Genomic DNA, 14959 nt, shown 5'->3' on the forward strand with positions numbered 1-14959 from the left:
ATACAAGCCTGCGTCTGAGCAGACGACACGATTTCTTTCCTGTAGCAAAAAAAAAAAAAAAAAACCGACCAGCGGTGAACGAACCCTCGAGCATGCGCGTGAGGGCATGGATGACAGAGATCGAAGGAGTTGGGCAATGTTGATGGAGTTCTGGGAGGCTTTCCCGCAAGAAATCTCTGTTTCCCTCATTTAATAACCCTTACTCCATCATTTTATCATCGCACACATCTGAAGTAACATCTCAATTGCGGGAAAAGCGCCAAAGTTTAGTCCATACGAACGAGGAAGCTGTGTCGTATTGGAATTCTTGACATCAGAGCACTCTTCAGTCGTCTTGTCTTTATCTCTCAAACTCTTGCTCGCTCTTTTGCTTTTACTAACCAGAATCAAACTACATTCCCTACTTTGAAACCACTTCACTACCAAAATGCAGACAACAGAAAGAGATGTAAGTACTGATTCCCCAATAGATGAATTCTTTCCCTAGGTTGAGGCCTAGATTTCATCTGACGGATGTTAAATACATTGCTTGGAACAGTAGCTGAAAGTCGACTTAAAATTCCTTTAATTTTCCTCTTGTTTCAGTGTCCCCTTTGCATGGAGCCTTTGGAAATTGATGATGTGAATTTTTATCCTTGTACCTGTGGATACCAGGTAAATTATTGTTTATTTCCTTGCATTTCCCTGTCGAAGTTCGCGATGGGTTTCTCGGGTTATACTCTCTTTAAGTCCCTTTCTGGAGCCGGTATACGTGTGATTACTGTCAACTTTGTCAAAACGTAATCGTACTGTATTTTGTAGCCGATCGAAATTCCTGAAATTCAGAAGGTGATAAATTTGACGTAGGACTTAATTATCACCATGTATTATGTAGTAATTTTGTCAGTCAGGGTTTCTTTTTTGTTTAGATAGATATCAATAGATATCGAATAAGCCACGTAATTAATATTTTGTTTACTACAATCTTTTAGTCAAACCTTTACCTCACAACATTTCGTATTATTCTTGTGCTAGTAACATTGATTTTGGTAAGCTATTTCATTAATATTATAATGAAGTTAAAGGTTTAAAAACATACTATTGATGATAAATGTCAGAACTAGTGATACAAATCTTTATATATTGGGTGTATATTATATTTTGTATATTCATCCATTTATAATGCCTTAATTGGGGTTAGGGGGTATTATTTGCCTTAATTGGGGTTAGGGGGTATTATTTGCTATTTAGTGCACCCTGTTAAACAGGCACTGCAATTTGAAAAAAAAAAATGAAAGTAAACATGATGTTGTTTGTATTCCAAAATGAACTTTGCTAGGGACAACACTTTTAAACACACTTCATTTACAATGAATGCTTCTGTGCACCTTTGAATGTGCTTTCAAGCATCTAATAATTGAATTTTGACTCTCTAGATATGCAGATTTTGCTGGCATAGAATCCGTACAGATGAAAATGGACTCTGTCCGGCATGTAGAAAGGTACATTAAGTCTTGTATTTATCCCACCACATTTGTTTATACATTTGTGTGCTATATATTTTATTCTGGGTTGATCACTTGGGTTTCAGATGTGTCAGTTTCCATATTGTTTTGGGTTGAAAAAATGATTGAATATTGGTATACAGTACGGCTCTCGAACATGTGGACATACGTTCGCAAAATTGTTCGTGAAATTTGCGAACAACATTCACGAAATTTGCGAAAAGCATTCGCGAACAGCCAATACAAGTTCTTTGTCAAATAAATGGCTTCCCAGTGCTCGAAAGTATTCGCTAGCAGTTAACACACATTTCAAAATCTTTGAATAATATCAAGCGATCGACATTCCTTCCTCAAACTAATTCCTCTGTGTTGATTGCATGTCTTTGTCAAATAATGGCTTCCCACTGTTATTAAGTCTTCGCTAGCAGTTTTCCCACATTTAGAAAATCTTCGAAGAATATCAAGTGATCAGCATTCCCTCCTCAAACTAATTCTCCTGTGTTTAGTAAAAGTCTTTGCTTTGTCAAATAAATGGCTTCCCGCTTTTCAAGGTAGTCACTAGCAGTTAACACACATTTGACAATCTTCGAAGAATATCAAGCGATCGGCATTCCCTCCTCAAACTAATTCTCCCGTGTTTAGTACAAGTCTTTGCTTTGTCAAATAAATGGCTTCCCGCTGTTTAAAAGTATTCGCTAGCAGTTAACACACATTTTAAAATCTTCAAGGAATATCAAGAGATCAGCATTCCTTCCCCAAACTAATTCTCTGTCTAATACAAGTCTTTGTCAAATAAATCGCTTCTCGCTGTTCTAGCTGTTATTAAGCCCAGATCACATGTTACCGTTCGTCAAACCGTTTATTTTGCATCTGTTCCCGAACAGCGTGTTCACGAACAGTCTATAACGTTGTTCGTGAGCGGTACTGTAATTGAATGCGGCTGAGTTTTTCTTTGCATAAAGGCTGTTTTGTTGTTGAATATTGATGTTCAACCTTTTTCCCCATTTGTAGGCATATAGTGAGGATCCAGCAGTCTACACACCTCTATCACAGGATGAGTAAGTCTACTTTATCCGTTTTAAATACATTGTGTGCTTTGTTTTATTTACTTCTTTGTCCAATGCAGTGGAAGCTTAATTAAAACACCAGTTTACTTCCGGCAGGCTGATGTAAGCCTCAAGTGTCAAAAGATAAAAAAAGAATCTATTAGAATTTTGTGCTATTTTAAGGCCTATTTTAATCCTTGAAGAAAGTTCCAACAGAAACATGTATGCAGTTGTTATTCCATTATTACCAAAATGTGATGCTGTTGAATATTCAGGTCAGGAACTTGCGGAAGCTTTTTTTAATATTATTACTGATTTGTGAAGTAGACCAGGGAAGATTGCCTCCCTATCTTGCGCTGTAATTAGTTCATGGAAGTCGTGCACAATTTTGTGGTGGTTAGCTTCTGCTTAGCCTTGATCATTTATTTATTTTTTCATTTGTTTATTTGAGCTACTCTACCAATTTACTCAAAATAGTGGAATTATTCAATTTTAGAATTCAGTCAATTATAAGGGAACGGAAACACAAGGACACCCAGAGAAAACAGAAACTTACAGAAAACAGAAAACACTTAGCAAATGTCAGGTAAAGTTAAAAGGGTTGCTTTAATTTATCATATGCCAACATATTGTATAGATCCTTAGCAATAATCAGGGCTTCTGGAATTACGTGCTTGTGCAGAAGCATGTAATTTGGGTTTCTCCGCGTAATCCCAAAACTTTCGCGTAATTTGGCAAAATTTGAAAGACAAAACATTGAAGTTCACAGCTGATGTGTTTTTTAGGGTTCTTACCTCTATTTCTCGTAAAAAAGACATATTATTCGTAAGAGTCCGATATTTCGAACTGAATTTCGAAAACAAATAAAATGACTAGGTGTTCTTTGCTAAACCGCGAAGGCGGTTAGCAAAAAATAAACCTTTTTAAGTTATTTCGTGCTTTCCTTCGGTACAAAATGTAGTTTGGTCGTAACAGTTGATATTCCGTGTAATTTAGCACGTAATTCAGTAAAGAATCCCGCAAAATTTTGAATTTTAAAGAAAAATGTATTGCAAAATCCCATGTAATTTAGCGATAATGATTGATTTTCTGAGTAATTTTGTGCGTAATTTAGCAAAGAATCCAGTGTAATTTTGAGTTTTTTCCCCACGGAATTCCAGAAGCCCTGAATAATGAACACTTATATATATATATTATGATAAACAGCCTACATACCTTTCATTTTTGTACCATACAGTATTCAACTGGTCATTGACTTTTGTGATGTTTTTATTTCACTGAAACATAAGAAAGTCTTTTCAATTCTGGGTAATAAGTAATAAATGTTTTTGTTGTCTCAGAGTTGTACAAAAGAATTTAGTATTTGTGGTTGGGCTGACTCAACGACTAGCAGATCCAGAGGTAAATTGATTGTTATACCACTGATAAGCATTGAAGCTCCCTGCTTTTAGGAAAGTGATTTAAATATCCGTTTGGGTTTCGCAGAGTATTATTGTTGCTGAATGACATCTGTCTTGTTGCAGTTGCTAAAAAAGCCTGAATATTTTGGAAAATTTGGAAAAATTCACAAGATTGTCATCAATAACAGTACTAATTATGCTGGTCCTCAGGTGAGTAGTGTATGCTTTATAATGATTTGTCAGGATTTTTACTACTGGTGAATTTGAGATCATCACCAGCAGAATTTATACTTCACATATCACTTTCATTTTCTTGATTTTACGACTTTTTGTAGGCCATTCTTTAATTTCAAGACAAAATATGTGACAACTTGATAACATATTTGTCTCCTGTTTAGGGTCCCAGTGCAAGTGCATATATTACCTTCAATAAAGAAGAGGTTGGTGGTGTTCTATAATATAATAATAATAATAATAATAATAATAATAATAATAATAATAATAATAATAATAATAATAATAATAATAATAATAATAATAATTATAATAATAATTATAATAATAATTATAATAATAATAATAATAATAATAATAATAGAAATAATAATAATAATAATAATAATAATACTCATAATAATTATAATAATAATTATAATAGTAATTATAATAATAATAATAATAATAATAATAATAATAATTATTATTATTATTATTATTATTATTATTATTATTATTATTATTATTATTATTATTATTATTATTATTATTATTGTTATTATTATTCTATAATGGAGAGCAATCTGTGATGGTAATAATCAGGGAAAAGTGAATATTCTCATTATCTATTTACAGGATGCATGCAGGGCGATTCTAGCTGTCAGTAATGCATACCTCGATGGCAGAACATTAAAGTAAGTATAGGCTTTGTCGCTAGGCACAGAGCAGGCCTTTTTGATCATATTGAGAAGACTGCATGCAGTACATCAGAAATACAGTAGATTGTAAAGAATTGGAATTTTTAATCCATCAAAAATTGTGTCTATACATGATAATTTTATCTTATATGTAGAAAATTAATTCTATATTAAGCTCCTTGAACAAAAAGTAATAACTATAATTCTCTTGACCTGCATCAGCTATATTACCTCAGGCCCATACCCAGGATTTTTCTTGGGAGGGGGGGGGGGGGGGGACGAAATCCAAAAAGGGGACATAATTTTTCTGGGGGACGGGGGGAAGGGGAGGGAGTTTTCTGATTAAAATCTGACCACCCCCAAAAGAACAAAAAATAATTTTTTATGCCTTTTCAGCATCTCCAAGGGACGTTTATTGTTGGATTTGGCTACACATTAAGGCGGGGGTCTACCTGAAACTCACTACAGACATCAAAAAAAATTTTTTTCGATAAATATCATATTCGGCTATTCCTTTATCAATTCAATGTTGTCTTACAACTGTCCTGACTCTTTTTCGATAAGCCCGAGCGCTTTTAAAAAGTTGTGTCAAGTTTGAAGATCACGTTGCCATGGCAACGATTACTGTTTCTTTTGAATTCGGCGCATTTTTTCTACTCCAATGGGGCCCAATCGCCATACAAACCTCCTCAAATCTCTCTTGAAACAACTGTCCAGCGGTTGACAGCAAAATACACAACTATTATGGGATATATATGTGCAAAATCCAGCAAAACTTCGAAACTTATCGAACCGCGATCCTCAAAGCTATATACAACTCATATCAACTCTTTAAAACACCTTGAAAAATAATGGTCGGAGAAAAAGACTCATCTACGTACCGAAAGAAAAGAAAACGCGTGTTTTACGGCAAGCAAAAACAGGAGCTGAACCGCTCAGACAGAGATGAAAGCTCTCAAACAACTCGTGGCCTCGTCGAAGAACCAGGACCCTCACACTCTCGATCGGCAGATTATACTCCAGATCACAGTGAACAAGCTCCAGCAAGTGCTTCTAGAAAGAAGCTTAGCGACCATGGCTACAATGAAAGCTTTGACGGAGAGTTTTCTTCGGACGATCAAAGCCTTTCAAAATTTGACTCAGACCACGAGGAGGTATCTGGTGATGATGCTGAAGCCTGCGAATATCGAGTCGTGGACTTGGGATGCCTCTCTTCATATCTTTCCGATGTTCATAGATGCGAAGAAGGTGAGTATTTTGAAAAATAACATCATTTTGTTTTCGCTGATAAGCTCAATATAGTGATTTAGTTTATATGATTGGTCTCAGATTTGGAAATTACTATATACACAGAATACGTGACCTTATGATTTCTTGAACTCAGCGGGACTGTAAGACTCATATTATAAGTAACAATTATTCTGTTTGAATCAATGGCTGATTCATTAGCTAGCGATTCTAAGTGTTTGCTTTATTGCAGGTAAACTTGAAATAAAAGAAACTACTTCAGCAAGGGCAGGGCTGAAATCCTCTTTCGAGGTTAAGTGCAGTTCCTGTCATGAAACTGAAACTCTGACAACATCAAGTCAAATCCACCAAAGAGGCAAGTCTTTCGATGTCAACCGGCGAGTAGTGTACCACTCCCTGGAAAGTGGAAATGGATATGAGGGACTTGCTTCATTTTGCAGAGTCATGAATATGCCATGCGTTAGCAAAGCAGCATATTACAAACAATTGGACATAATTGTCAATGCTCAGGAAGAGGAGGGAAGACGTGAAATGTGTTCGGCCGCAAAAAGACTGCGTCAGAAGCTGATAGGAGATGATGGCAAGGAGTTTGAGCTTCTTGACGTGGCTGTCAGTTTTGATGGAACCTGGGCCAAGAGAGGCTTCACATCACTCACTGGAGTGGTTTTTGCTATTTCTATAGACACTGGAGAGGTCCTAGACTACCATGTCCTCTCCAAACAATGCCAGACATGTACCATAAACAGAGGCAAAATTTCTGATGATGGAGAGTTTGAGGATTGGATACTAGAACATGTGGCTTCAGGTGCATGTGACATAAACTTTGTTGGAAGTTCTCCTGCCATGGAGGCAGAGGGTGCTGTTGTGCTCTGGAGTAGATCCATAGAACGCCACAACATGAGGTACAAGTGGATGATTTGCGATGGGGACAGTAAATCACACAACTCTGTCCAAGACATCTACGATGAATGTAGGGTGGAAAAATTAGACTGTGTGGGGCACGTGCAAAAAAGGATGGGAAAGCGGTTGCTCCAGTTGAAGAGTAGGAGAAAAGGGAAGCTAGATGATGGCCATACGATTGGTGGCCGTGGCCGCCTCACAGAGGCCAAGATAAAAAAACTCCAAAAGGAGTATGGTCTGGCAATTCGCCAGAACACTGTGCAAGATACTAATCCCACAGAAAGAGACATTGATGTGGCAGTATATGCGATGAAAAAGAATATAATCGCATCTCTACACCACAATATTGGGATGCCGGATCTTAAAAAACAGCATCAATACTGCCCAAAAGGGGCAAATTCCTGGTGTAAGTTCCAACAGGACGAAGCCACCGGTACCTCCAGTTACGACTCAGCAGACTGCTTACCTGAGGTTTTTCTAGAGGTACTGCGGCCAGTATACATGAGCTTGAGTGAGACTGATTTACTGAAGAGATGTGTTCGTGGAAAGACACAGAACCCTAACGAATGTATTAATTCGTTGGTTTGGGCCCGATGCCCAAAACACAAGCACCATGGCCCAAAGGTGGTGCGATTTGCAGCAGCATCTGCTGTCTGCCATTTTCATGGGGGGGCTGCTAGTAGGGAGAAAGTGATGGAGAGTCTTTTGATTCCTGCTGGCAGCCATACAAAGCAGGGATCCCTTCTTAAGGACAGAAAGCGGGTGCAGAAAGCAGACAGGCAAGTGTCTGAAAAGGCAAAGAAGAAAAGACAGGCCACCCAGATGCGCAGAGTACGCAGGGAGGAGGCTCTAAGGAGTGCTGAGGGTGTTACTTACGAGTCTGGAGCCTTTTAGCTAAAATATTTTCAAGAACATTGCTTATATGATAAGAAACAGCGTTTTTGTGATTATTGTCAACTTTAAAGGCATTTTCCCGAATTTTTGCTTTTCGGGCTTCAAGAAAAGATATCTCTTCAAGAATTTGTTCAATTGACCTCAAACTTTCAGCATTGATAGATATAACTGAGGTGATTAAAATGAGTTGAGGGATTTCCTCTTTAATTTTTTAAAAGAAAGTTATGGACTGATGAAGTCAATTTTCCTATTATGCAAATTTAAATGACTTCTATTGGCTAATTTTTTGGAATTCCAAAATTTCCTCAACTCATTTTAATTATTAGTGTTCTAGCAATAGTACAATGAAGAAAAATCGAAATTCCATTCAATCTGCAAGGAGTTATTTTTTCTTAAATAAAAACTCTCCTTACTCAGCATGTGTCTTTTTGAAAGCCTGGTATCAAATTACATTGTCATATTTCACGGAATAAAATATAAAATCAGAATCGTCATCTCATAACCTTTCCAATGATATATGGTTTGCTATAGTTATGATGAAAACTTTGACAGTTGTGATTTTTTTTGCAACACCACTCAATTTGCTATGAGTTCAGGTAGACCCCCGCCTTAAGTCTGACTTTCTTATGGATTAATGACATACCAGAGTGATCTAGCTTATGATTTATAGTTTTGTCTACAAATAGCAGATCTATTGAGAACCGAAATTGGACTTTCTGCCATTGTGTGTGTGTTTTTGGGGTGGGGGGGATGGGGGGTGGGGTGGTTCGCACCCCCTACACCCCCCCCTCCCTGGGTACAGGCCTGTGCCTGGCCGTGCTACTATTCACATGTGGCAATTTTGTTATTTTATTTGCAGAACCTCCTTGGGCACTACTAAATATTGCAGCTACTTCCTGAGAAATATACCTTGTCCTAAGCCTGTGAGTAGTCCTGCTATCATATCTTAGTTGGCTCTGGAATTAATGACCTCTAGAAGGTGCTATAAGAGCTCATTCCTTCTGTCTTTTTGCTACAGGACTGTATGTATCTGCATGAATTTGGTGATGAAGCAGCTAGTTTTACAAAAGAGGCAATGCAAGTTGGGTAAGATATCTCTATGAAATGTTATCTTTGTTACATCTCTGTTTCTATTGTACAGTATATGCCATATCACTGTTAAACTTTTGAGACTATTGCAATGAAACTATGTTACTTTTTCAGTAAACATCAAGAATATGAACAGCAACTTCTTGCTAATTATGCCAAGAAAATGTAAGTTTTTGTAAATAACAGTATGTATGCATTTCTCTGGCATCCAAGATATTGTACGAAAAATCTTGTCTTTGCACTTTTTAAAAGTCTCAATGTTCTCTTGGTAATTGTCGTCTTACGTTTAGGGGAATTACTACTGATAAAGTGTCCAAAGATTTATGGCAAGTGGGATCAGGTATGTTGTGTTGCCTTACCTGGATTGTCAAAATAAATAATAAATAAGTGAGCTTATCTTCAGGTTGGACAGCATCATCAGGATCTGGATGGACGTTAAAATCAGATGGCTGCTCAGCTTCTCCAAGGACTTGCTCACCACACTCCCGTGACAGCCCCCCTGGGCTCCCCCAACAGTTTGAAGAACCTTTCCATGAATCTGAAGACTGGGAAATTCCAAGTCCAGTTACAGTACAAGAGGCTCCTCCCTCGACACAGACAGAAACAGAAACACAACAAGCTTCAACTAATAGAAACAGAACAGAAATTCCACCTTTGTCATCGCTGATTGCAACACACAACCACTCTCCACCCAACACAGCCCCCTCTCCACCCAACATAGCCCCCTCTCCACCCAACATAGCCCCCTCTCCACCCAACACAGCCCCTTCTCCACCCCACTCAGATCCAATAGCAGCTGCCCTGTCTGGAAATCTGGCATCTACAGCACCTGTCATCTCTGGACAATCTAGTTTCCCTGCCCCCCCTCCTGAGAGTATAGCACAGAGTATACCACCTCCAAGCCTGCCTCCACAGAGTTTGAATGACACAGGTAATAAAGTTTTTTTTCTCTACCTTAATTATGTATAACCCTGAGTGTACAACCCTGAGTGTATTACCCTGAGTGTACAATTGATTCATGCTTGGTTGAGTTAACTGTGAAAAGGACACCAAATGTCATTGATAATTTAGAGACTTTACAAGTGTAAGTAAAAAATAGAAATAGCCCCTTTTTCTATGAAGCCCCCTCTCCTATGACTGGAGATATGGAGACTAGTACTGTTACAGTGTGTCTAATGATTATGATATTTTAACAACAACTTAAAAATCATGTTGTCTGGGCAATTGAGAGACAATTCTAGGAAATGTTTCTAGAACTGTAGATAATAAACAAGTTGTGTAAGTTGTTTCAGAGGAAGCTGGTAATTTTGTAACTAAAATTAGGAAAGACTCTAGTATATTATGATAATACAGTAATTTAATTCATTTAGTACTTTTATTTAAATCACAATTAAGTAACTATGATTTTCAACATTTTTCTTTTGTGTGTTTGATCCTAAAGGATGGCCTTTAAACCCTTCTATAGATGCTGCACCAACTCCCATGAGGTGAGAGTAATCAATTATTGATGTGCTGGGGGTGAGACATTAGGTATGATGTTCGAAAGCTTTATAAATCTGGGAATTCCCAATAAACAAAACAATTTTTGGCAGCTGCTGAATGGGTGCACATGCCCCATGCATGGCCTCTTCCAGTCTCCCTGACTAGAACTGACTTTCATCTTGTCTTTCAGCTATAATTCTGGTCCGTCTCTGTTTGGATCAGGAGATATTGCTAGTGGTCTTGGGCTCTCTAATCTACATCTAAAAATATCTGGAGAAGATGATTTAGGTTTGTAGTGGATTAAATACTCTGAGAGCGTGTGAACGTAATCCTAACTGTGTTTACGGTACTGCTGTAGGTTTTGACCCCTGGAATGAATCTAGTAAAGGCCTTGCAGATCTTCTTCAAGAGGAACAATCTCCATTTGCTCACCTCACCCAACAGAACCCTACCTTACAAAGTAGACAGGACTTTATACCAGCCATGGGCTTCACCCATCAGATGGCAGCACAGCCCCCGTTTGGCCAAAGGCCACCACCCACCGGGCCTGCTCAGAATGTCCAGGTGAGCTTTCATGCATAATGCATAACTTTTTGAGAAAATGAAGGTTTATTTCTTGAAACATAAGTTTATAGCCATTTATTGTAGCAGAGCTGTACATCACTTTTCATTGTTTTGTTATCTTAAATCTACCAACACTGGTGGCATGTGAATCTTTTGTAGGATGATTTTAAAAGCTGGCAGGAAGGGCTGAGAGCACTGTTACCAAATATTAATATCAGTTTTTCAGGTAAGAATTCATGGAATTTAGCACTAATTTTATAAAATTGTGTTTATTTTATAATTGTGGTAGATCATGCAGGATTCAATGAGTCAATACTGTAAATGAAATGTTTGCTGAACTGTTTGTTTGATGTAGATGGTATACCAGATGCCTCTGGCTGGCCGTCTGTCACCACTGGGAGTAGATCTAGAGGACCTAGTGAGTGGAGTCCAGCAACACACTCGGCCCCTCAGCCAGACAGACCAGGTATTGAGAGTACAGTACTTAAATAGACCAGGTATTGAGAATACTCATATAGACCAGACAGACTAGGTATTGAGTACCCAACAGACCAGACAGACCAGGTATTGAGATTACTCAACTAAACCAGAAAGACCAGGTATTGAGTACATAACAGACCAGGTAGAGAGATTACTCAACTAGACCAGACGGACCAGGTATTGGAATTATTCATTTAGACCTGCATTAAATTGGAACTCCAATTTTATGATCCCCAATCCAATATTATTCTTATCACAATGAATGGATGGTTTATCCCCCTAGGGATGCTGTAAAACCTGGTTTCTGTGATCACCCTGATAATAAAATAGATAGCCAATCAAAGAATGTACATTGTACAGTACAACCAAGTAGATGGATAATTTTTTTCTTATTATTTAGTACATTTATTTTGGCTTCTGGGTATTGCTTTCTTATATGGGATTCCTTGAATACTGGGTACCATGCCCTTATATAAAGTTCCATTGATACTAGGTATTTCATGGATACAGGCCCTGCATGGGATTCCATAAACAATGGGTATCTAGACCTACTATAGGATTAATAAATAATGTGTATCGGGTCCTGATATATGATTTATGGAATACTGGTTTTCAGCACCTTGTATAGGATTCGTGGATTACTGGGCATCAAGGTTTTTTTTGTAGAATTTCTGGAATACTGTGTAAGGGGTCCTTTATGAACATAGTGTTGATGTAGAGGTGATTGTCTCTTGCCAGCAGCTGTCCGTCCGCCCCCGGGGTTTGAGTCCAAGACACCTGACCCACACATACCAATGGTAGATGACCCTAGTATTGTCTGGTCTAAGGTCATAGGTAAGGCCACCGATTAGGGCATAAAAGCTAGAAGAGCTGCAGATCCTTTCTAAGATTTTCCTAGCAGTGGGTTTCATCTCCCTTTGAGGATAGGATGGGATAGGAGATAATAATATTGGGATATATAGATTAAGAAATAAGATTGGAATAGAAGGGAGTTCAGTTGATGGGTTGAAAAGTAATGACTCGACATAAGTTTTTGTGGACCACAATTTGCATCAATCTGGTCTAGACGATAAGCTTGACCATAAGCTTGGTCCACAGGAATCTCTCGCTTTTTTAAGGGCATAATAGACACTAAGAAATCGCGTGCCTTTTTTGGGTGGCAAACTAGCGCGCGGTCAGGCTTTTTGTGGCAAAGTAAAAACAACAAAAATCAGAAGGTTTCTTTATCAGAGAGGGATGATTTCCTTGAAAGATTTAAGATTTTCTTCACGCTTAGGCGTACGGCCGCAGCCACACCTGGGGTTTATTTTGCCGTGAATTCCCCATACAAAAAGTAACGTGATTCCTTAGCGCCTATTGCCTACCCTAGGGGGGGGGGGGGGGGGGTACTACACGAGCATAACAATCATCAAAGGAGTTATTGACAAGACCATGCCATTTTGTCTGTCTAGTTTAACCATCCGTTTGTTAGTTAAAATCCATTGTCTCTATTGCTATTGTTGAAGTGGTATTAAGTTTGGAATTCGGATGATTCTTTAACCCATCTCTTTTAAACAAAACGTTATGGTCTTGCGAATGACTTGCAAAAAATGCGAAATAATTATACCTATCGCCCGCTTAGATAGTAGATGTAATCATGTGATACATGTTGGTAGGTGGCAAAAGCGACCCTCTGCCTCTAGTCCCAGGCCTGATTCCTAATGGCTACCCTAACATGTCGGCTAACACCGTCACCTCAGATCTCCCAGGAGCAGTGGTAGGTAGTGCGTCCTTCTATCATCACATCGTGTAATCCCTTTATGTACATACGCTTTGTTCTTTCCTTGGTAGGACGTTACTTCCATCGCAATAGAGCATTTCTCTCTTTGACCGAATTTCGCTTTGTTCTAGGCAGTCCAGTCCACGGGGATGCTAACCAGTAATCCTATCTATCAGTCCACGGCAGCCCGTCCATACCAGCCCAACAGAACAGCCAAACAAGCAACTAAACAATCCTCTCCTGCTAAGAGCAAGCAAAGACCTGTTAGTGAGCCATTTGCCGCAGGTGGCGGGTTCGACCCGTCGATACTGCAGCGTTTAGGTGTGGTCGACGATGTTTCACAAATAGGCGGCTTGACCAAGTTTAATTTGAATGACCCCCCGTACTTTGGGGCAGTGCCCCTAAAGTCCAAGCTGACCCAGAGTCTAGAGTCTATAGGCAGAGAAGAGATGATGAAGGGTGGCAAGAGTAAGCAGAAAGAGAAAGAAAAGCGGGCTGTACATTCTGCAAAACTGGAATACGACTCGAAAAAAGTTGAAGAAAAAGGCAGTGGTAAGAGCCAAGCGACCAAAATGAAGTCTGAAGAGAAAACCAAGAAGACAGAGGAACAACCTAAAACATCGAAGAAATCAGAGAAGAAAAAGACTTCAGCATCTTCACAGGGTAAAGAATCCTCGCGCCCTGCTTTTAAACCCGATAAACAATCCGTGTCCCAGTCCAAGTGCAAAGACAGCAGACCAGTGGAGTCCAAGCCCAAAGAAAATAGACCCGAGAAGAAGAAAGCCACGAAACCCAACCCAAAACCCTCTAGCTCTCAAGAAAGCAACTGGAGTCTGGAGGATCTTACCAAGTTTACAGAGGCGGCGGATCTCCTTCAGAGCAAGTTACGGAGTTTTCATACTGACACGGACGTGATCGCTGAGCAGCAGGACACCATGTCACGAGAAGTACAGGGAACTCTGGATAAACTCCAGTCGCAAGCGAGTGACGCGGTGACTGCAGCTAACAGCATGCTCAAGTCGCTGTCGCACAGTGGCCATATCGACCCTAGTAATCTAGAGCTTCTCACGCGCCAGGTCATCAACGCGAAGAACGAGGCTGAAGCAGCCGAACTCAAGCTCAAGACGCTGATCAAAGAGAACAGTAAAGTGACAGCCAAGGGGAAGCGGAGATAGGACTTAAGACAAGGAAAAGAGGAGATCAGATTATCAGTAAAGCGGCAGACAAGGGTAGCCGGAGACAGGACTACAGGCAAGGGAAAACGGAGTTTACCACGCTGGTGCTAAAGCTGCCGGGGGCATGAGGCGACAGCCGTGCCGTTACCAGAGACTCTAGGTCGCAGCGATAATCACAGGAATATTCTTAACGGAGTGCCCTATGTTGCACTCTGGTATATTAACTCCGTAATATTGGTTCGGACTGTTTGTTTCTAACTACCTGACAAAACAATGTTCTGAATGAGGACAGTGTGGACTGATGGCTAATAACACAAGGACATTAAACTTGCTGAGACAAACTACTGTTCCACGTTGAGCTGAATGCCTTGAATAAAATACGACAGAATGTGGTTTGAGGTTTTTTTTTACTGCGAATTTCAGTCTTTTTCTGAAAAAGTGAATAGAGCGCTTCGCAGGGGCGGATATACAAAACATGAGAGGTCGGCATGTCCCTCTACATTTATATCACATTCCATTACCAG

The 14959-nt window shown here is 39.2% G+C and overlaps 2 protein-coding genes across 5 annotated transcripts; both read left to right on the forward strand.

The window, feature by feature from the left end:
- The first annotated feature begins 86 nt into the window (after positions 1–86).
- Positions 87–14827, forward strand: LOC5513248 (CCR4-NOT transcription complex subunit 4). Of its 4 annotated transcripts, none has more exons than XM_032382732.2 (22): positions 87–448; positions 586–654; positions 1416–1481; positions 2496–2542; positions 3027–3116; positions 3871–3931; positions 4054–4140; positions 4329–4370; positions 4783–4841; positions 8746–8809; positions 8905–8972; positions 9090–9140; positions 9266–9315; positions 9379–9906; positions 10417–10462; positions 10648–10745; positions 10816–11021; positions 11181–11247; positions 11377–11487; positions 12240–12335; positions 13157–13257; positions 13396–13474. In XM_032382732.2, exons 1-22 carry the CDS (start codon positions 428–430, stop codon positions 13414–13416), a joined length of 2049 nt encoding a protein of 682 aa, XP_032238623.1. In that variant the 5' UTR covers positions 87–427; the 3' UTR covers positions 13417–13474. The 4 variants fall into 4 exon arrangements, with proteins under 4 accessions (XP_032238623.1, XP_032238621.1, XP_032238622.1 ...); XM_032382730.2 differs by having other exon boundaries at positions 88–448; positions 13392–14827; XM_032382731.2 differs by having other exon boundaries at positions 88–448; positions 12243–12335; positions 13392–14827.
- Positions 5284–8303, forward strand: LOC125561399. The gene is made up of 2 exons (XM_048725753.1): positions 5284–6092; positions 6325–8303. Exons 1-2 carry the CDS (start codon positions 5696–5698, stop codon positions 7884–7886), a joined length of 1959 nt encoding a protein of 652 aa, XP_048581710.1. The 5' UTR covers positions 5284–5695; the 3' UTR covers positions 7887–8303.
- Positions 14828–14959: the final 132 nt, after the last annotated feature.

This window comes from Nematostella vectensis, chromosome 3 (genome assembly GCF_932526225.1).
Source record: "Nematostella vectensis chromosome 3, jaNemVect1.1, whole genome shotgun sequence".
NCBI lineage: Eukaryota > Metazoa > Cnidaria > Anthozoa > Actiniaria > Edwardsiidae > Nematostella > Nematostella vectensis.